Below are 22,942 nucleotides of genomic sequence, written 5' to 3'. Positions count from 1 at the left end.
TTATCTCTTATGAGTAGGCTTAGAGGCTTACAGAGCGAGGCCCAGTCCATAGGTAACAGAAATGATGTGATATAGTCCACCACAAAGCAGACTGAGCAAACAGAAGGTACCGTGTCTCTGTTTGTACGTCTTGCATTTACCAGAACTATGTTGCCTCAGGAAACTTGTGTACAGAAGCTGTGGTGGGAGGGTGCATAGGGCAGACAAACATACTAGAGAGAAAAGAACAGTATACCTATGCCTGGCTGATGATGATGTTTAGAGATTCAACAAAGATTACAGGAGTTGTGAAGAATGAAGACAGGTCAATAATACAGAATAATCTGGGTGGCATAGTCAACTGGACACAAGCAGAAGATATAATCAAACATCAAGTTATAGATCTAGGATGAAAGCATAAAAGATCATATTCAGACAACAGGTGAAAGCTGGAAGATCTGTCCTGTGAAGATGTGACATTGGAAAGGATTTGGCAATGAATGAGGCAGATTGTCTGCTGAGCATTCAGCTTCTGATCTGATTCTGTAGCCAAGAACACTAATGCAATCCATAAATGTACTTATAAATCAAAAGTGAAGGGACCTATTTGACATTTGTGTGATTGATTTCCACTAAATTCAGTGTTGAGACACTGAGAAGTTTTAGAGGAGACTCACAATTGCCATTAAAAATTGGAAAACATTTTGTAGTGAAATATTTCAGGAATTTGCTTTGCTTTGCTTATGGAACAAACATAAGTCCCTAACCTCCTGTGCAGTTCCTCTGCAGATTAGCGTTACTTCACAGGCCCACTGGGTGCACTGTGTCACTCTTACAGTACGTGGGTAGATCGGGTTCCTGGGATGGGATCATTTTCAATCTCATTTTGATGCAGTTACATTTTGCATAGTTATGTTAAACATTCTTAAAGAAACAGAACACCAGCGACGGTAGATGAATCGATTACCCATTCATTAGGGATATAACGGAAATAAGGACTTTGGTTAAAAACTCTGTTCTGAGAATCAGCCACCTCAAGGTTGAAGTCATGTCTGTCTGAGCAGCCAGTTACTGCGACACCACTCCCCAAAATCCAGGGAAGTCCTCAGTACGTGGGCAAGTGCCACTGACACATGGCTACAATTCTCACGACCTGGGGATAAGCACAAGCTGGGGAGTAGAACTGCATTTATGGCCCAAATGCAGCCTTGTTGACCAGACATTGAGCAGTCCTGCCTTAAGCACTCCTTCGCAGACAGTGTCTCGTTTCCTAACATTGTAATTGTAGATCATCTGCCAAACACTGATTAGCTGCAAAAGGCTAACTTCAATTTCTAGGTGTCCTTACAAAACTACCTACACAGCATTAACTCAAGCCCAAAGCCAAAAATATGCAAACTAAGTGACACTGCTGCAATGGTCAATAAGAAAAACATCCCCCCTAGCAAGCAAAATGTCAAATAAATGGTTTTAATTTAACCCCTTTTTACTGGAGACAAGAGAAAAGGAAAAATAACAACATATCCACTATAAATGCCTGAATAGTACCTAATGCACAGGTCAACCACATCACTTCCAATATGAGGTTGGAAATAGATTCTCCTCCAAAAGCTCTCAGGAATGGCTAAGATAAACAGCTACTGCTGCTCGCATTGCAACCTTCAGGCTCAGAAGGGATGAATTTGTGGGTGTGTCTATGAGCAGCCTGTAAAGAGGATGCTCATTCCCTAGACTTGGCAAGAAGCTCACCAAAATAAAAGCCATTTCGTGGTACAGACCACATCACTATTTTCAGCCTACAAGACAGAACTATTCTAGAACATTAAAATGGCCACAGGTGTCAGAACTGTGTTTCCTAGCTTTCTGTCCCAACTTAAAACTAAACTTGTTATGTGATACAGATCGTGCCAGAATTTTCACTTCCAAAAGCGAAGTTTTACACACATGTTCACCTAGAAAACTCTGCTTACATACCGAGTAAGTAGGAGTTAAGCTCAGGCTAAGGAATAATGAGGTATTGAATCAGATCACAGCTAATTTGCCCGTTTATAGCCATTAAAATATTTCATAAGTTATCCATATTTGAATTTTTCATTTGAATAAACCCAACAAATCCTATTATTTACATGCTTCATAGTGAAGTTTTAAGGTCTAATGTGTTAAACTGTAAAGCTTGATGAGTTCCTCAGCTAGAAGATGTTAGGAACAAATAAGATTTACTTGAAAGTACAGAAAATGATCTGAACAAATACCAGATTCGGGTAAATTAATAGCAGGAAAATATACTCTGTTTCACTCTATTAAGATGAATGGCATTTTGCCTGGAATATGAGTCATGGAGAACATTATATTCTGAGTGTAAGACACAGCTAGACAAGAAGAAAAAAGAAATAGTAATCTGGAGGATAAATTGCAGGAAGAAATGAGTAGGAATACACTGAAGTGATAACAATACTGCATGAAGAACTAGTTAAGACTAAAAGCTAAATTGTATCTTATCACTTTGAAAGCCATTTAAGTTAAAAGGCTCAAGGATTCTGATGAAGGAATGAATCAGATCTCAAAGCCTGGCATGTAGCGCGAGAGGATAGCACACAGCATTCTCAGTCTGGGAGACCTGGCTCTGGAAAGAATTTTCAGCAGAGGTTAGATGAATCACGGTCTGAGCTCTCATGAGTCACTGCAAAACCTTCATTAACATTTGTAGACCCAAACAAACATTTACAATACCAACTGAAAACTCCCAGCTCTCCCACAGAACAATGAAGGATTAGCAGAAACAGCCCAGTCCAAAACAAAGCTTTGAAGAAAGTGAAATGTGAGAAAAGCCAGAGACTCAGAATTGAAACATTATTCATTGTTTCTATAAAGAATCCCTCACAATTAGTGATGCCATTTCCATCTTCTCTGGTCACACGTAGACATCTTATTGGTACTTAGACATTTTGGCAAAACGACATTAGCAATGCTGGCATCTATCCCCCCACACAGTAGTATCTCAGCTTGTGGTGGCAGTTTCCATTTGCTCTTTTTTTTGTGGACTAGGGTCACCCAGGCTTCATCTGCAACTAGAACCATATGGCATTACTGTAATCATTACTAGTAACTCCGTTCAAAAGTAAGGACAGCAGAAACACAAAAGCATGTCCCCCCACTGAAATGGGGAGCAGGACAAAGCAGTCAAACTGCCGGCATGCAATTACTACACTTAGCTGTACTGTTTGCCAAACGCAGTCCTATGCAGTGTCATTAACAGAATCCAGTCTTAATAAATGTAATTTCAGTAAGAAGCTTTGCAGACCCTGATTTGACACATCTATTACTGACATTACACAAGTCCTGCTTTGAGTCATTTTTGATTGAATGTGCTGATACAGACTGCAGCCAGAGCTGCAGATATTACTTCCGTAGGACTTCTGGAAAATTACTTCTTGCAGCAATAACTACATTTAGTATTTTTTACACATCAAATAGCCTAAAAATATGTCTGATAATTTAATTTAAGTTTGATTTGCTGCTATATTTAAATCTACTTATTCTTTACACAACAAAGCAATTCCCCCCAACATTTTAATGCACTCTGCCTATTTTGTTCTGCTCTGTACATGTCCTCTGAATTTTGGCTTGGCAATGTATTAAGCTTATTATCTAGAACCTCTCTCAAGGCTATCAGTTTTATCTAGATTCCATTCAAATTTTAAATTTATGGCTAGGTTTTGCTTTATCTGTCTTGATTCAACACCTTCCTAAAAGGAAGTTAGATTGAATATGTTTGTTTGATCTGACATTAAAGTTCTTTTTTTTCATTAGGTTCTTCATATTTAAAGTGGGTAAGCAAATTGTCACAAAGTACTGAGCCATTTTCTGAACACAGAGATGTGGGGAAAAAAGCATTGCTTATGAGGGTCTGCCCCAGCTCTCACTGAAATCAGCAGAAGCTGTTTCATTTACTGCAGCGGAAGCTGAGCTAGAGCTGAATGTCAGAACTACCTTTATTCCAGGATTTATTCCAGAAAGTGAAAACCTAATGTAAAAAACAGATGCTTTTGCCCTTTCTAGGTCTTTATTAAGGTGGAGAGAAGGTAGGATCCCAGTGCTGTTCACAACTGCATGAATGTCATGAAATGCAATTGATTTAAGTTTCCAGAGTTCTGTGAAACTCTCAGCTTTCATCTTAAAAAAAAGAAAAAGAACAAAAGGAAAAAAGTAGCTTAACTGCTTTTAAGGCTACAGAGAAAGGTGGAAAACCATAACTAATAAGAGCTCAAAAATAAGAAGGCCAAGTCCCTCCTCCCAAAATGATTTGTGGGAAAATGCTATGATTTTTAAATCAGCTTCACAGTTTGGAGTTTCATTCACTTTGAAATGCTTGGTATTGTTAATGCCCCTCTCTCACTGTGCTGGATAATTATTCTCTGTGCCATGACATTTCCCAAAGATTCTCAACAGAGTCAGCACTCCCATCATGCCAGAGGCTGTCTGAAAAGTCAAAATTTAAAAAGGAGAAAAGTCATGTAGCGTGTTAGCAAAATTAATTTTACCACGAGCTAATATGAAAATGGATTTAAAAATGCTGTTTAAATTACATCATAGTCTGCTTCAATCCTTGTATATGTAATCAGACTGGAAGGGATGTTAGAAGACCTTCTGCAAAAATATCTAAGAATGCATCAGGTTGTTTTTTTCTAGAGGGAAACCTCTGTCATATATAGAATATAATATAGCTTTGGCAAACATTTCTAAATGCAATTGCTTATGCATATATACGAAGAGCTATTTGAAATTCCAGGGCTCTGTGACTGGTACAAAAATGATTACTGACAGCCCCATCTAATTCTGTATCTGATCTGCTGCTTATCCTCTGTACTCAAATTTCTACAACAGAGAAACTATTGCAAGAGCAACTACATAATATACTGCTCATAAAATGTCCAAGTACTTTATTAGCTCTGCATACCTAGTTATCTCGTGCTATTCTGGTATTCATAAAAAAACCTGCTTGCTGTTTTCACAAAAATGAATTCGTGGTATCACCTGTGAATTTCCAGTGCATTCTGATCCATAAAGGGCATGCAGACTCTCCCACCAAATCAGGGGACCATGGACGAAATTTCAAGGAATTTCTTGTGTGTCACTTACTATTCTTTATCTGTCTGACTAGCACCTAAGTCTGCAAGTCATAATACAATATTTCAGGTTCTCCTTTGCTGTAAAACCTTGATACAACCCTAGAAGGAAAGGAACTTCCTTTATAAAGGAACTTCCTTTATAAAGCATCACAAGCCAGAAGAAAATAGTATACAGATTAAGATATAATATAGAGAAGATCTGTATCTGTATCAGAAAATATAAACAAACTTAAATACATATCTTAGATAATGATCCTAGGTATATTTACCTTATCTTTTCCACCGTATTGCTTGTCATGACATTAGCTTTTGTGATCTGCAGCATTAATTCTTGACTATTCTCTAGATAATTTTGCAGACAGATGCACTATATAGGACGTCATTGTTTCAGGCACTGCACAAACACAATGGTGACATACCCTGCCTCAAAGAGTTTTCTGTCTAAAAGATGAACTAGAACAGAATTGGTGAAACGTAAGACTGCAGAGCCAGAAAATACTGGGGATAGTATAGTCCAACTCTATGCATTAAGGCCAGCTAAAGTGTGCTCAGATTTATCCATTTTCTTGGAAAACAGCAATGAAGGCTATTATACAACCTACCCATACAATCTATTTTAGCACTTTGTATAATAAAATGATGAAAATAAACCATCCTAATTTGCAGCAAAGAAGATACATGTTTACCATATAAAACATTTTACTGTTGTAAGGATGAAGAACAGCTGAGCACTACATTTTTATAACATCCACTCACGCACTGAAAAATTGTTAAAATCTCTAACCATAACCTTCTCTTTTTTTAACTGAACAAACTAATTCCTTAAGCTTTGCTTTAAGTTGCGCTTTCTAAAATCTGCCATGGGACAAAGTTTTCCAATGAGTCTTTAAAAGGATCAAGTAGAGCAGAATAATTACTTCGCTTGTTTAAAATATGACAGCCCTGTTCATTCATCTCAGAATGACACTATTTAGTTGACTCATCTGTAGTTGTAAAATACCTTTGTTCCCACATACTTTTCTGCTGTACTGCTACATAGGTGGTTGTTTTCTATACATACATCTACAATTTCTCCCTTCCTTGCTAGGCTTGTTATCCTGTTAAAGAAAATTGGACTGGTTCATCTAATGACAGAGTAGGGGGTGTGGGGCGGCGGTTGTGGGTGGATGCTTATCAGTGTCTTATCTTGGCACTTACGCATTCATTCTTTGGTGTTTTTGCCAAAACTCTAGAGGGTATGAAATTAGGCTGATGAGCTTACAATTTCTGACTTCTCTTTGGAGCTGAATGTGTACTGTTTCTTTTTTCTAGACCTTGTAGATATCTATGAGATGTCTGCCAATGGTTCATATGTTAATTTCTGAGAATTGCTTGAGTGAAAGGTAAATTAACAACCTCATACGTTAGGTGAATGGCCATGAACTAAAAAAAGCTATCTCCATGCAAAGAGAAAATCAGCAAGTAGTTACAAACACATTTGTCATCAATGAAATGAAAATAAGAACAAACACCACTTACACAATTTTGTTTATCTTCCATTCTGATAATCTATTCCAGAACCACAGAACCACCTTTAAAGATGCTTCCCCTTCAATTATGCATGACAACTTGACCCAAGACTAAATCTTGAAAGTGTTTACATGTATGTGTTATCTCCGTTCACACGGAGTTTGCCTGGACCAACATGATTAAAGTGATGCTTGTGCCAAAGCGTTCACTGAATCAGGTCACATACATCAGGTCAGACAGTAGTCATGGCCAGTGCTCTTGAGATTAAAAAAACATCCAGGAGCAATTTAAAAAAATTAACATTTAGTGGGTGATGAGAGATTTGTAGAGCTTATCTTTTTTACTTAGTCTGACTGTGCTTTCCCTTTCCTTTTCTAAGTTCACCTGGCTTTTACCTCTGTTTTTCCCCTGGCAAGCCGCTCAGTTCTTTGGCAAGTTTAAGGCTACGATAATACTGTAACATTGTTAATAAATGGTAAAGGCATTTTTTAGGCAGTACTGCAGTGATGACTTAAGGGTAGGATTTGAATTAAGAATGTGGCAGATAAACTGCTGGGAAGAAGTATATACAAAAGAAAGGTACATTATGGAAAAGTGGAAACTGCTTCACTCAAAAAAAGACCATCCTTAAATTAATTGCATCTTCTTCTGCTCAGTTTCTCTAATCCTGGGAAATTTCTTCCTCTCAAATAAATGCTCATTCTATTTTATCGCTGCTTCCTGGGCTGCAGCCTTTTATTTATGAAAAATAAAATAATTATCTACCTAGCGCTTTTACTGTGCCTCTCATTTCCTTCAGGGATCATGGCTTCTGTACGTCAACTTCATTTTTCTCTCATGGTAATTCAAATGTTTGGAAAGAAGTTCCTCTACTGCTGCAGTGTACATGGAAGACCTATTTTCTCATTCCCTCACCTCAGCACACTCACTACTTGTAAACTTGGGATTCTAGTTTGATTTTTCAGAGTTTATTTGATTTTTTTTTCCTGTATAATAAATCCACGTCATTTGTCAAAATATTGAAAAATGACCTTACAAGTATTGTAAGACTTCACTTTTAGAAGGGCATGCAACTGTGCCTTGATTTGCAATTAGTAAAACAAACTGTTAAACAAATTAAGCTTAACCCTAGAAATTTATCACATTGTGACAAGAATGAAATTGGTTAGAGCTCAGACTTGGTGAAGTCCCAGCAACATTCAGATCCAGTTGAACAGTTTAAGACTGGAAATGTACCTGATTTGAACCTAGAGCATAATCTTCACTTTTCTGAATGGATGGGAAGAGGAAAGGGAAGGTCTGGATGCAAACCCTGACTTCGTCTTATAACTACTGAGTCTTCAGAGTAACCCCATAATTTAACTGCAGGTTTCTCCACTACAGCCATTTTAAAGGGCTGCATCTTGAAGCATCTGCAGCTCCCACTTGGCAAATGTCTCTTTGCTCTTTGGGCTGTCCAGCAAATTTGTTGCATTACAACCATAAATCTCTTTGGAGCAGTTTTCTATCGGTCAGGTATTTTCTTTCCAGTAAAACCTCCTCTCTATCCTTCTAAGTACACTCTGTGATGCTGCCTTGATGAGGGTCATGATGAGACGATGACCATCAAGGATACTGACAGGTTCTCCCTTTATAAGCACCACTTATTCTCCTTCTTTTTTAAGTTAGTTATTCTCCAGCTGTTTTATGGAAAATATCTGTTTTTGAGAGTCTTGGATGTTGTATTGAACAAAAGGAAATAAGAGGTAATAGGAAAGAGAAAAAGGAAGAAAATATTATATGAGTTCTTAGTGCCCAGCAAGGTAAACCAGAGTAGCAAATACTCATCCCAGAAGACATATGTAAAACAGTAGCTTCATATGGCGGTAGTTTTAGGAGCATGAAATGGGAAAGCAGTTGTATCTGTGGCATAAAGCAGTCCAGAGCTGGTGACTAGATATCCACCAAAAGTGACAGAGTAACATTTACTTCTGTAGCTAGATAGCCAAAAGCTGATGGCCTAGTAAGGTGCAAAGCTGTTCTCCTTGAGGCATTCAGAATTCCCAGTGCAGTGCTACAGCAGTTCACGTAAACACTATGCAAGCTATACCAAGGAAATATCTGTACCCAGAGTCAGACAAACTTAATCCAAATTTTGCAGTCACTGGCTTAATCTTGAGATCTATCCACAACTGAAACTCCCAGTGCATTTATTTGCTAGAATGACATTTAAACAAACCAGATTATTTTTTTCTCTCCAGTAGAACTTCATTTTTTTTTCCTTCAGCTTTGTTTACACAAGAGCTACTCAGCTAAAGCTTTCTCTGTTTATGGCCCCAGTACTTACTCCATGCAAATCCTTGGCAACTTGAATCATTTAGAATGTGCAAGAATATACCTGTCTGCTTTCCTCCTTACCAAAAATCCTACTTGTGATCCAGACATGCATAAGCTGTGCCTCAAAATAGACTGATTAATAATTTGAATCACTGTTTTAATTATGACTTAATTTCACAAATGGAAATTCCTGACTTGAATAGTTTATCGTTTTGCATTCCCACGTTTTTGTTACTTCCTGAAAAAAGTTGGACTTCACATTGATTAGCAATCTAGTATTCATTTGCAGCATAATGTAGCCTCTACATTAAACTGGGTCTTCTTTCTGCTAATCAGGAAAACACGTTACACAAGCACTTATTTAACGTGACATACATTTATTCAGATATGTTTATATTTTATGATAGAAAAAGGTAACTGCTATTTCTCAGAGTTGATTCCTGTTTGTTTCCTGATTAGTGTTAAGCTACATTTAGGTGCAAATTTGCATTCAAATATAATACAAACATTCAGAATATTAAAGGAGTGCTTTATTAGTTGGATAAACTCAGGTTAAATTCCTCGCTATAGGAATAAAAATGCTCGTTAAAACAAAATTTCCATTTAAAATGTCACCTTATCTTCATAAACTGAATGATTGTTCCTAGGTGTTGCATAATTCAGAACGTTAAAGGTAATTTTATTCTGACACTGGAGGAAATTGAGTTTATCCGCTTCTTAGCAACTCAACTATAAAGCACCTCTGTGAGTACACTGCTTAACTCTACAGCTACCATGCTTTATGACTTATTGATGACGTTTTCAAAATTTCAGATGCAGGACTGAATTTCCTATTGGTATTAATAGGAAGACACGCAGGCTTGAAGACCACAGCTCAAGAGCTTCCAAATTTGCACCTGTGCTGCTGTGACCATGGGCAGCCCCATAGACTTGGCACAGAAATCCTCTTCTGCCCTTATGTTATTTATACTTCACCTTTCCTTCTAGGATCACTCCTACTAGTCATTAAGCACTTACACCCTTTCTTTTCGCAGCCGTGCATCAGATACTTCTGACGAAAGCAGTCGCACTAAGCAAGCCTGCAATGTAACTAGATGTATATAGACAACCAACTCTGTGGAATACTACAGCTAAGGTGCAAGAGGCAAATCTCATTTTCAGAACTGAGTCTGAGTGGCCGTGAGCCACTCAAAAGGACAGATTCAGAGTTCGGACTGAAGTCTTGATACTGTGGTAGTACTTTGCTTCCTTTCAGCCATAAAAAACCTGGCAGATAGCTCTGTAGTGTCTCCCAGCCCGAAGAAGTGGAAAGACCTCCAAGGAGCAACTAGAAGGTGCACAGGTGAAAATCCATCTCAGGCTCCGGGAATACCTTCCCCCTTTGCATGGGAGGCAAGGGTCTTTTACAGGTAACAGGAATAGTGATGATAGATTGTCTGTGGTTTGTTTATACCAGTAAAAAAGATTATGGCAGTGGACTCAAAATAATAGTTTTTAGTGGGAAATTAGGGTTTACATAGTATGATTTTATACATAGTTAGTTACAGCTTTTTCATGGCAGGATTTTTCATGCCACAGAAATGCTATCTTTTCTGACACCATTTCCCAATCAGACTTCTTGAAAGCTTGCACATAAAACAGTTGCCATCATCTACAAGCAGGAAGAGATTGGCAGGAGGGTGTTCTCTGTGAGAGGTCCTTAATTGAGGAGTTGGCACCTCACCCTGAACTGAAATAGCCTCATGGGCATGCTGCAAATATTTTCCTATTGCCCAGACTTCTCAGTGGGAAGGGACTTGGCAGGGAGCTAAGGTCTGTATGAAGGGTAGATTCTGTGATCTGTTTAGTTAAGATCTAACCACCAAGCGTACATATTTTACTGGCAGCTGCTGATGGCCCTGCTGGTCATCTGCTATGTTTGCCAGATCAGTTTTGTAAGCAAACCAGAGATACCCATAACTTTCAGACTGGAACCTCTTTCTGGGTAGAAAAAAAAGATTTCTCACAAGTGCGGAGCTTTACTTTCTGTTGAAGGGGCTGAGGCTGTCGAATAACGAGCATACCCCTTATGTTTGAAAAAATGCTTCACAAACCAGAGACAAAAATTAAAAAAAAAAAGTTTGCCAGTGACCACGGTACATTCATACTGCACTCTGAACTGCAACAAACACACTGTGATATTGGAGGTTGCTCTATAGTTGTGATAGCAAGGCTGATAATGCACTGGAAATAGATTACTCTGGTAAAATATGATCTCTTTGTTTTGCCTGACAGACATCTTACAGAAAAAGCAGAGGTTTTCATATGCTGACCTTAGAATATTGTAACTACATTTTAAAAAGACATGGATTAAAATAAGTGGGTGCTGGTGTAACTGCAGCCTGACAAAGACTAGGCTGGAGGGCAGTAGCAAATGGGTTCAACCATAGCTGAACCACAGAATGTGAGGCGTGTACTTCACTGGCTTATATTTATAGGACTGTGAGTCCCCAATGTCTTCTTTAAATGCACCCCAGAACTGTCATAACAGTCACATAATCCAAACTGCAATAGCAGCTGAGTATTTAAGAAAAAAAAAAAAACAAACACACACAGAAATCCCCAAACCAAAATATTTTGAGAGAATTCTACAAAGAAGGATATAGTAATGGTAACTAGTATAGAAGATGATATAAATAGGCCTGGATGACTAATTTATAATCAGATTACATATGGTGGTGCACAATCATTTATATTGACTAACAGGGTAACAGCCTCAGAGCTGCCAGCCCAGTGCTCCTCATTAGCACTACACTTGCTGGCTTTCCAAAGCATTGAAGAAATGCTTCTAGCACAAGAGCTCACTTAATTTCTTGATGTTAGAATTTGATGGCATGTACCTGAAGTGCAGTAGGACCATCTCCATGTTGCTGCACAAGTACTGGCAGCGACAGCAAGGTTTGCAAGATCCTACTTTTCTTCCTCTAGTTTAAGAGCAGCTTACAAAACAGATTGCTCTTACAGTCACTGAAGCTCTGAAACCTGCTGGTTGCAGAGTTGTAGAAGTAAAATTATTCCTGGAGTTTAATTATAGTACCTGCTCTTAAAAAGCCAGGAACTGCTGCACAATCCCAGTGTATCAGTGTCATCTCCCCTTTGGGAGATTTTGAGCCAGCTCCTCAAACTGATTTTGCTAATGACCCAGATAACATGGCCTTGGTGAAGTCATTAGCAGCAAGCACCACAAAAGAGATGTCAGTGTTCCAGTGCTTCATTGTTAGGCCAACTCATGAGCAATGGCATCGTCAGTCTTGAGATGGGCACTGCACCTTTCCCGCACAAAACCCTGTGTTGTTGGGGACTGAAGGATGAGATCCTCAAAAAACAACAATCTGAGTGAGAAGCTACCTAAACTGTGTTAAGGTCTTCACATTTAAAGGATGCTAGACATCAAATTCCCAAGATGAAGAAGAGGAACATGTCTTCAGTTAGACTTTCACCATGAACTCCATTCTAGGGATAAAAGGCAGATCATTCTTACATGAAAGAGGAATACACAGTGGGTAATTTATGTTTTTTCTGATTAACTGAAGCATGTTTAAATACTGACAACTGAAAAACAGCAGTTCATTTCAGAGCTGTTCTCAGAAGTTAAGAATGATACCTTTTATCCAGACTTTAATATTCTAAAATATTATAACTAAGGTTGAACATTTAACAGATCCCTTTGTGGACACATATGCATGGTATTGTTCAGTGTTGACGAGCAGCAGAACAGTCATCAGTGTCATTCTTGCAGTCTTGCAAGAAGATCCAAAATCCAAAGAAGAATTTTCTCATGCTGATCAAGAATTAAATGGGAACAGATCTGAATCACAGTTTGATGGCACTAACAGTAAAAACAATTGCCAGACACTGATTACCATATGTGGCATGTTTGTGTTATGTTTGGAGAATCTGTACAAGAGAAACAGCTATTTCACAGCTTTGTTCTCACCTCTTGTTAGCACCTTGCAGTCTCCTAAAATTCTTGCTAAGAAATAAACGTATTTAATTCATAGCTACCCAATAAAAAACAGACAAGGTGTTTTCTCACTGTTCACAGCATAATGCCACTGTAACATTTTACTAGCCAGAATCTAAAATGACCTACTCATCCCCACACAAGAAATCAAAACCAAAGCAACTCATCCCAACTACTAACAAAGCCAACAGAAGACAAATTTTACTACATATCCCCAAAGACACTCAGGCATTACCCATATTTCAGTAGGAGCTGAATGACCACACACCTTTGAGGATCCAGACCTCTAATCCTTGCTCCTGAGGATTCTGTCCCATTTCAAAGGATTCTACAAGTTACTTTCAAAAAAATGCTTTGATCAAAAACCCCAGGTCTCCCCAGCTAGGATTCCCCCTATGAACAGCCAGAACATACAGGACTGATATGATCTGCTTGTACTCTGCCCTCTATCCTTTCTGGCTGGCAGAATTAGGGTGCAAGCTAAAATTCCCAGCTGGCATGGCAAGACAAGCATGCCACACTGCTCCAGAAACTGCTGTCTCAAACTGCCCATTGGAAGTCATAGCCCACTGGAAAAATAGCACAGCAATTATGTGCCCATTCCTAAAATTCACCAGCAGAAATTTGTTAAGTGGTCTCATTCCTCCTGTGAAAGTAATTTATTTATCACTAGCTGGCAACTTCAGTTCAGAAATCTTGTTTGCTACTTTTTGAAGGGAATACAGAACCAACAAGGTAAAACAATGCTGTTTCTTAAGATCTCTGGGATCAGTCTCTCCAGATCCTTATGCATAGGAAAAAAAATCAACTGCTATTGTATTGTTATTTACCTGCTGGTGGCAAGCTGAATTTTTATTAAAGCTTTAATGGAAATAAACCTGCAATAACAGTAAATCAAATATAAATTCTAAATAAGACAGAACAAGTGGAATTTTTAATATACCATCACCAATATGCCACATTTTGTACCTTATTTCACAGCTTTCTACGATGACCCATTCTCAATTAAACCAACTCAATGGAAATTAGGTCCCTAAATATCATTAAATATCTGCACATCTGAACCAAACTAGGAGCAACACTTGGGAGAAAAAGATACTATTCTAATCAAGTGGCAAAATCTGACTGTTAACTTGAATTTGAAACAAAAGTTTATCTTCTACAGATGTTTGGGGTTTTTCCTATCATAGTACCAATTTATTTTAATGTCTTGTCTTTTTCAGCATTCTTAGTTATACCAATTTCACAAATATAACATTTTTTACATGCAAATATACTTTGAGATATAGTTGTGTGTTCCTCAATGCACTGTAATCCTGTTGATCCAATCTTCTTGATAAAACACTGCCTTACAACAACCTGGATATGCCTTAATCTTTGGCAAAACTGAGACAGTATATCATAACCTATAGGTCTCCAAATAAGAATAAGATAAACCGATAGTTTTATGTATGAAATGTTCAATAAATATCACATTTTCTGCCTAACTTCAATCAATGCTGAGAGTTAAATAATTATACAGAGGAAGTGTTTACACAAATAAAACAGCTGTATAGCCCAAAGTATCAAGTACTGACAGTGAAACTTAGGTATATGCACATACAGACACACAAAATGTTCTGGAGAACTGTCTGAATAGACCTTGATGGGGAAAAAAAGCCCATATGAAAACTATGCTCTATTTGCTTTCCGAATTAACCAATTCCTTCATTAAAGGGGTTCTTGTGTCAAACTCTTGATTTAGTCTGCTCTGGTCACACAAGTATTACACACACAGACAAGCTATCTCCTATCAATCTACATATGCCATAGCTTTTCTTTAAATGAGTTCTAACCCCAACCTGACACCAAGTTTCTCAGCAGCCTTGGACAAATGAGCTGAATGGTTCTTATTTATCTACCTCGCATGGAACAGTGATGGAAAAATAATACTGACCGAGTGCGTGCGCTTGTACTGCACACAAATACTGTTGCTAGTACTACAATTTCCTCCCTCAACCTAAGCATTGACTTTTCATTATAAATAAATAGGTAGGAATAAAGCCAGAGCATATAGCACTCTATGGCAGAGCAGTCTTTCTAAAATTGCATTTCACAGTTAGCGTATGACAGGCGCACTTGTCAAAACCCGATTAACCTATATATTCACCTCCAAGCAATCTTCATGACCTTGCCATATATAGTCTTACATGGGAAGGATTTGAAACTTTTAATTATTTGCTTAAATAAGCTTAACAACCTTTATAAAAAATCGCCCCTGGCACCCAGCTGTTTCTGAAAAAAAAAGCTCAATCTTCAGAAATCTTTTCTGGAATAAAGAGGCATGAAGATTGCAAGCTAGTTTATTTAATATTTGCACATTTGTTTTTAGCTGAGATAAATAATTTTTTTAAGTCTTCTCTTTTATAATGAATGTATGTGACAGTCTTTAAAAAGTAAGGTTTTTTTCTTCATGTACCATAACACCTGGTTGTCTATTTTTAACTCAGTGCAACTATTAATGCTGCACTTACTGAAAAGTTCAGCAATCACATATGCTTTTATATTAGCCAGGTGTAGAGAGGTAATTATAATAGGGAATCTGGATAAAACAGAAAGAAATTGGAGGCATTATCAGCAAAACCTTAAGAATCAGTTGCTTTCACTGTTCTCTACAGAGTTTTCCTAGAAGCTTCAAAGATTCACTCACAGTTCACTATCTGTAATGTTTTAGTATCTAGACAGACATTAAATTTGAACATTTTGATTCCTAAAGCCTGAATTCTGCTGCCCTTGCCAGCAGATGCTTTTTTTCTCCGCTACCGCCAGGACAGGAGCTCAGAGACTCTCTGCCTGGAGCCTCCACAGCAGCACTGCAGGATGCCCTCTTCTTCCTCTGCGCTGCAGCCCTACCAAATCTATGTAAATCCATATTGGTCTACTGACCAGTATTCCCAACCTTGGCTGGGAAACATGCCAGTTTGGTGAGTTTCTGAATTTATATTTCACATGTTCTGATGAGAACAGCAGCAATCAATGTTACTAATATCTCATTATCCAAACAAGGATTTCTTTAAAGCTTAGAGCAACTGCTCTCTCAGTCACTGCGTCAGGCTCTCTGCAAATTCAGGCTGACACGACTACGCGCAGAAAATATGCCTGACCTTTTAAAAATTTCTGTGAAACCCTAGTAAGTAGAGACTATCTGAAAAAAAACAAGAACAAAACAAATAAACAAAAAATCTGAAAAACAGTAGAATAACTCTTCCCTTATATCACTTTTACTTATTTCCCATCCTTTAGGAAGCGATGATTTTGGAAGTCATAGAAGGAAGATATTCATCACTGAAACATCATGTCATTACTTTTTAAAAACGGTTCCATAGACAGAGATTTAAGACAGCAGAGTAAAGTCTTTGCTAAATCCAATTAGCATTTAAATATTTTAATCAATAAAAGGTGACAATTGGACTGTGCTAGATGCCAGCTCCCCGAGAGCTGTGCCTTTTGTCACACGTAGTCTCCGTTGCACTGGTGTGTTACCGAACAGTAGTAAACATACCAGAACAGTAAATGTCTGTGACACAATCTGGGAGCTGTATAAACTTAAAGTCTTTACCTTTTGTGGCAGCAAAAGGAGTAACAGAAAATGAACAGCAAGGAATGATTTCCTGAAGGCTGGACTGACAATAATATATTTAAGATGCCTATGATGAGACCCATTAGCCAGTATAAAATGGCAACTGTGAGTTCTGTGTGTTTGCCTGTGACCTGAAACAGTTAAAAATACTGATATCTAATCACGATAACCATGATGAGGCAGAAAAAAAAAAATCTCAACATTTGTTTTCCCAATACCACTTGGCAGACAAGCACAGAGTAAGTGCATTTGCTGGAAGCATTTATGCTTAATGAATCACGAACATTGCTAAGTTCAGTCTGTATCTTCCAGTGCAAAGAGAGAGACAGAAAGGAAGAAGTAGTTTCTACAGCTTTTCTTCTAGAAAGCTAATCTGGAAATTTCTGCTTAATTAGGTAGTTATTTGGCCATCAATTCTGTGGTGCCTGAAAAATTTACTTGCTATTTATCACAAATGAATGGCAGCAAGGCAAAAAAATGAGTCAGAAGTGTCTTCATGAACAACGTAAAAAAATATTTACCAGTAATACCCATATGGAAAATACTCCACTCAGCGCTTCCTTCAGTTTCTTGGCAAGGGTTCAGACAAATTCTTCCAGGTCCCGTCAACACATCTATTCCTGTTGCCCAAAAGTGGGTGAAGGAAGTGCTCCTTGTCAACAGAGAACTCGGGTTTTCTGCAGTTGTTAGCCAGACATGATGAACACACATACACCTCATGCAAGTTCTGCAGAGTGAACTATGGCCCCACCCATAAAAGTTGATGAAAAAATCAGTTTCTGATGAATTTCAGATTATAACTTCTTCCATAAAAGCACAAGTCTGGGAAGAAGACAAGCAGTTCAAAACCAACTAGTCTTTGCGAGGCACATTTATAATCCTCACTAAAAGAAGCATTTGGCTCTGCTATTTGTATGGGCTGCCATCATGCCTTACCAGATTGTCCAACCAGTTCTGCTGATTGGGAGAGAGAAAAAATTTTTGCTTAATAGCAAACTTATGCTGTGATGGGGCAACGTGTCCATTCTCTCACAAAATCCAGAGTGTGTTTTCCCATCATGAGTATTCCATTTTGCACCCTACAACATTTTTTTCTAAACCAGTGACCTAGTAAGATACTGTAAGCAAAAGAGATACTTGCATGATCCCATGCTGAACCAGTGCTCACTGAGCAGACAGGTTAAGCAACCTATGAGTCAGTGGCTGGGCAGCAACATCCAAAGTGAATGACACAACGGAGCCCATCTTTAGGCCATATGTACTTACAGGAGATCAGGAAGCCCAGGTTCAAAGCCAGGAAAACAAATTACTTGTCTGAGAGGGTTTTTTTGAAGACTTTATTAGCCCCAGAATCTTATTCTCAGTGTAGAGGTCCTATCACAGACTAAGTTTCCCCATACCAGATGTGAAGAGCCACAGCTCCTGCTCTCAGCTTACTGTCTTTCAGTAAAAAACCAAATCTCTCACGCTGGGGATTCTCTCTGCAGCTGGGAAACTTACAGCTCCGTATTAGGAAAATACAGCAACATGACTCATTGCATTACTTTGCACAGCTCCCTAACTCAATCTATTGACTTTTTTTTTTAATTTTTGCACATACCTCTTATACCCACTGATAATATAAAAACATTCCTACCCAGAATTTATGATGGTGAGATTGGCAGAGGGTCCTGGCCTACGTGTCTGTGGGTAGACAATCAGCTAGCATAGATCTGGAATATTTGTGCAATCTGATGCACTGCAGAGAGATGGGCTGATGATGGGAGTGATACAAGAACAAGTATGTAAGTCAGTTGCACCTACAATCTGAAACCTGTACATCTCTTATATTGCTAAATAAGAAAGTTTGGTGCAAGTCTGGGCCACTCTTAAGAAAAACTGAATGCAAAGTAGTCTATGACATCCCTGTACATAACACTAAGTCTTTCTTGCTATCCTTTTGGAAATGAAGGAACAAAGTTAACTTAAGAGGGGAAAAAAATTTCTACAGGTAAACAATTAAAATAGTCCTAATGAGTCGGAACAGTGTTGCCAAATGACTATCTGGAATGGTCTTTTCTCCAGCTTCAGCAGCAGAAAGAACAGGGTTAAAAAAAATCAAATAAACCATCACAGTAAACAAAAGGCACAGATGGGGAAGAGCATGAGAACACCCTGACACAAGGACCCTTTTCCTGTTCAATTTTTATCTGACTGGCTGCTACAGCCACAGTAACATTTTTATAGCTAATCTGTTCTTTTCTCTCAAAACGTCACTTGTACTTAGCTCAGTCATAGCTCTGGCCAATGAACATGCAGAAACAGCAAGGACAGTATAGGAATTCAGCAGCACTGAGGAAAATTCTAATCCTACTAAATTTGGCAGCACAAATCTCTTATGTAACCTGTGATTTAGAGGACAGTCTGATCATCTGGGAACATTACTGTGCTCTTCTCAGTACATTAAACAAAACTGGCAACTTTCCATTACAGATTTTCTTGTTTTTCACTGCATAATGTCTCAGGAAAGGCGTCCCATGCTAACAAGACATTTTTAGTATCAACAAAATTGCTTTTATACGACAATTCAATTATACTGAAGGTGTATGTAATTTTAAAAGCTAACTTTAAGTGCTTCTTTGCCAAGATTGCCTTGAACTGTGGTGCATCTCAGAGGTGCAGGAGAGGGCTTGTGATCTAAATTTAAAGCAACGGGTCTCCAAAACAATGCTGGAAAAATGGGCTTTTCTGAAAGTTAGACCAGCAAATTTTAGAGATCTCAGGAACTGAACCTCTCACAACACTAAGAAGGCTTGAGAGCTACAGATGGAAGATCCCAAGCATGTACAAACCACTAGAACAACAAATCACTGTTTGTGTTCACTATTAAAAAAAAAACCACACCAAACAAAACCCCAAAATAAAACCTGTCCTCCTTTTCCAAGAAAAATATATTTTAACATGTAAAAGCAGCTGCCCAGTAATGGGATACAGGTGCATAAAAGCTCTATTCACAAAATAATTATGAACAAATGATCATATTACTTAAATCCCTGTTCTTAAATCAGTTACAAAATGAGGTAAGAGTTCATTCAGTGCCAATACTTACAGAGTGCAATAAACATTCAATTCATACCATGTATGCAAGAATTACAAACAGTAATGCTTTTGAAATTGAGATACTCCCAAGTTTTAGGAAGACAAGAAAAGGAGTTTTATTCACAGAATAGCAAAAGTGAATCTATCCTATACAATACACCCATAAAGGGTGAAGAGTTCAGAAAGTATCAGAGAATCTGCCATTAGAAATCACCACACATTCTGGCAACAAGCACTTGCTGCAAAATTTGAAGCATAATTATAGACATTTTCTTTTCATCCATACAAAGGATGTGCCATAGAGATGTACACTAATACTAGAATTCCTTGATGTGTTTGGAAACAAGTGGCCATCACCATGTGGAAACAACTTTGCAGTATGCCAGCCGTCACCAGCTAGCTAATCCACTTATTTCCATTCAATTGTTAAGGTAGGTGAAGCTTTTAAAATTAAAAGCAGCAGCATTCCTCCACAGCATGGCAGGAACTAAGAGCAAAGAGAATAACTATATCCCTAATATTCTTTATTTTCTCCCACTAACACATAGAAAGAACAGCGATTTTTCAGTCTCCATTAGTCATGCAGTTGTCTCAGTAAAAGATAGGAGAACCAAAAGAAACCTAAACACAGTATCTATTCATAGGGAAATTCCCATTGATAGTTTTTCTGTTGCAACTGAAAGAAAGTTGCAAAAGCGTAAGAGGTTGCCAAATAGAGATTGCTGGGAGGAGTAAACGCTTAAATAGGTCTAGTTAAAACCCCACCATTCTCTTCACCTAAAAGGCATGCACTGGGAACACTTACTACTCTCCCTAACCAAAGGACAAAAGAAATGCAGAGCCACACTCAGAGAGTGAGTTCAGAGAGGCTCACTTCAAGTCCTACATCAAAGCAATGCTGAAGAGAAAGCAGCCTGTTTTGATCTTTCGCATTTGACATGTATATAAGCAATTACGGCATAGAATTCAAGAGCCAGTTTCAAACCAAGCATTTAAAAGCCAGACTAACTTAGGAAATGATAAGACTGAGACTTGGCATTAGAAACCGATGGTCATTATTTTACTGCCTTGGGCCACCAGATGCTGTATGTAAAGCCTCCTTAGAGTCTGAGGGGAACAGCTACTCAGTCTTACTGGCAAAGTAAGAACTGGCAGAGTAACACATTAGATTTCACTAGTTTAACAATTTGTGATTTAACCAACCCTACTGTAGGCAGAAACAAAATTCAACAGGACAACTGCATTAAAATCTGAAGAGCAATACTTAGAGGGGAGGACGTAATAGTTTGAGGTGAGAATAATCATAAATACCTATAAGCATAGAACTAAACGATGATACTGTTTTAATGAGGTGATATATGCCCATATTTTATACATGTATTTAATATTACTATCAGACAAGCAGAAGACTCAGGATACAGCAAAAGAATAAAAGTGTTAATCTTCAAGATCTGTTATGATGGTAATAGTTCCAAGCTATCCACTGGGATCCTCTATCACTTCGAACTGTATCAGTTGCTGCAAACCATTACCTTTAAATATCAGTTAGCTCTAAACAACAAAATCAAATATTATGTACATTTCTAGGCAAACAACCAGGCTATCTTTACCTCTCATCTCATTCCAAATGTATTATCTTTCAGAAAGTAATATTCACAAATCATTTTAGAGAAAAGTGAACTGTACAAAGACACAAACATTACAAGTTCATAAAAAGACTAGTCAAGACAATTAGACAGAAGTTTGCTTGTAGTTCTTCGTATCCAGCACCTTCTTCCCACACATTGAGCAGATGCCTATAAGCACACAAAAGGTGTGTAAATTATTTTAAAATGAAGTTTTTCTTTAAAAACATAGTTGATATGTATTTCAGAAATTGCTTAAATGAGCTCTCATTGACAATCTATGCATTTTCTCACCAAATATTGCAAAGTCAGAAGTAATAATACGACTTCTAATACAAATTGGTATTTGCAGCATATGTGTAATACTACTAATTAAAAAAAAAATCAACTCTATTTTGAGAGCATTATGATTCACAACACTATCCAAAGCCTCTGTAATTTGCTGGAATACTAGAAGAGAGCCAGGAATGGCTCCCACCTGGCAAACAGGTAAAAATGGTGTATTATTAAACTTTTTATGTCCTATATCCAAGCCAAGGCCCAAGACAGACAGAAAGTAGCTAGGCTAAGAAAATACATTCACCAACAAACTGACGGCTAAATGGAAGATTGACAGGTGGAGAGCTTCAGACAACTGAGAAAGTTGAGAAGAATACAGTTTCATGGAATTAAGCTATTTATAGTGCAGTAGAAGTGATAAACAATGGACACCAACAATACTTGAGAGTTGAAGTGAAGATGACCATTGATGTCCCAGAGGACTTTGACCTAAACCCAAAGAGTGGCAAGTCAGAAGACGAGCATCAAAAAGTACGCAAGTTCAGTAGAGGCAGAGGGGTAGGTTTCCTCAACGTTATCCTCTTCTAAAGCAGAAAGGTGCTAAATCTTTTGTCAGGTAGAGCCACATCTCCTTCTACAAAATCATTCGCCAGGAGACAACAAAAAAAAAAGTCAAGTGGCAACTATTCCTGTTAACTCTCTCCAAATTGTGTCCTTTCATATATTGTCATCACGTGACTGGACACTTATTTGAGTCCATTAGGAAAAAGAACAGCCTGGAACATGCCACATGATTTACTTTGGAGATCAAAATCCAGCCCACAGGGTGTTCACTTCAGGCCTAAATTGAGGAGCAATTAACTTTAAGGTGCCTCTCAATTTCAGAGATACACAACAGTTGAAGAACTAAGCCATATGACTGAACACGATTCAAGAAACATGCCACAACCACATCTTTAAAGGTCAGAACCAGAACTTGACGCACGTCTGAATTTTATGAAGCAAACAGATTCAACCTGGAAGGATACACAAGCAGACAAAGACAAAATCCTCAAGCCCACCCAAACCAGCCATAAGCTTAAGAAAGAGGTTTTACCATATGGGATACAGGCAGCCATCTGGTGAGCAACTAGCAACTAGAAAAGGCAACCCTCCTACAGGAGGCTGCTAAATCACTGGCTCAGTGACACAGTGCACATTTATAGAACAAACAAAGTCATTTCATAAACAAAACTTACTACTGGTTAGCTGCAGCTCTACCTCTAACAATTATATATAAGTAACTTCAGTTGAAAAGGATATCCAGCAGTCTCTACTCTTGCCCCTGCCCCACTTGAAGCACAGCTGACTTGAATGCTGGATGAAGCTGGCTCAGGATTTTTCAAGTCAAGCTCTAAATACCTCC

General features: G+C 38.1%; 1 protein-coding gene across 2 annotated transcripts in view; it reads right to left on the bottom strand.

The window, feature by feature from the left end:
* CRIPT (cysteine-rich PDZ-binding protein) overlaps positions 1-22,942 on the bottom strand; it is a 32,289-nt gene that overhangs the window by 7,386 nt on the left and 1,961 nt on the right. The window contains exon 5 of one of the 2 annotated variants that reach the window (XM_014950565.1): positions 17,879-21,429. The exons of the other annotated variant lie outside the window; for it this stretch is intronic. Within the exon in view, the coding sequence (XP_014806051.1) occupies positions 21,365-21,429 (65 nt within the window). The 3' untranslated portion in view covers positions 17,879-21,364. Of the gene's footprint in view, positions 1-17,878; positions 21,430-22,942 lie in introns of those variants that run through there. 2 annotated transcript variants of the gene reach the window in all.

This window comes from Calidris pugnax, unplaced genomic scaffold, assembly GCF_001431845.1.
Source record: "Calidris pugnax isolate Ruff unplaced genomic scaffold, ASM143184v1 scaffold24, whole genome shotgun sequence".
Lineage (NCBI taxonomy): Eukaryota > Metazoa > Chordata > Aves > Charadriiformes > Scolopacidae > Calidris > Calidris pugnax.
This window is presented reverse-complemented; position numbering and strand designations above follow the sequence as displayed.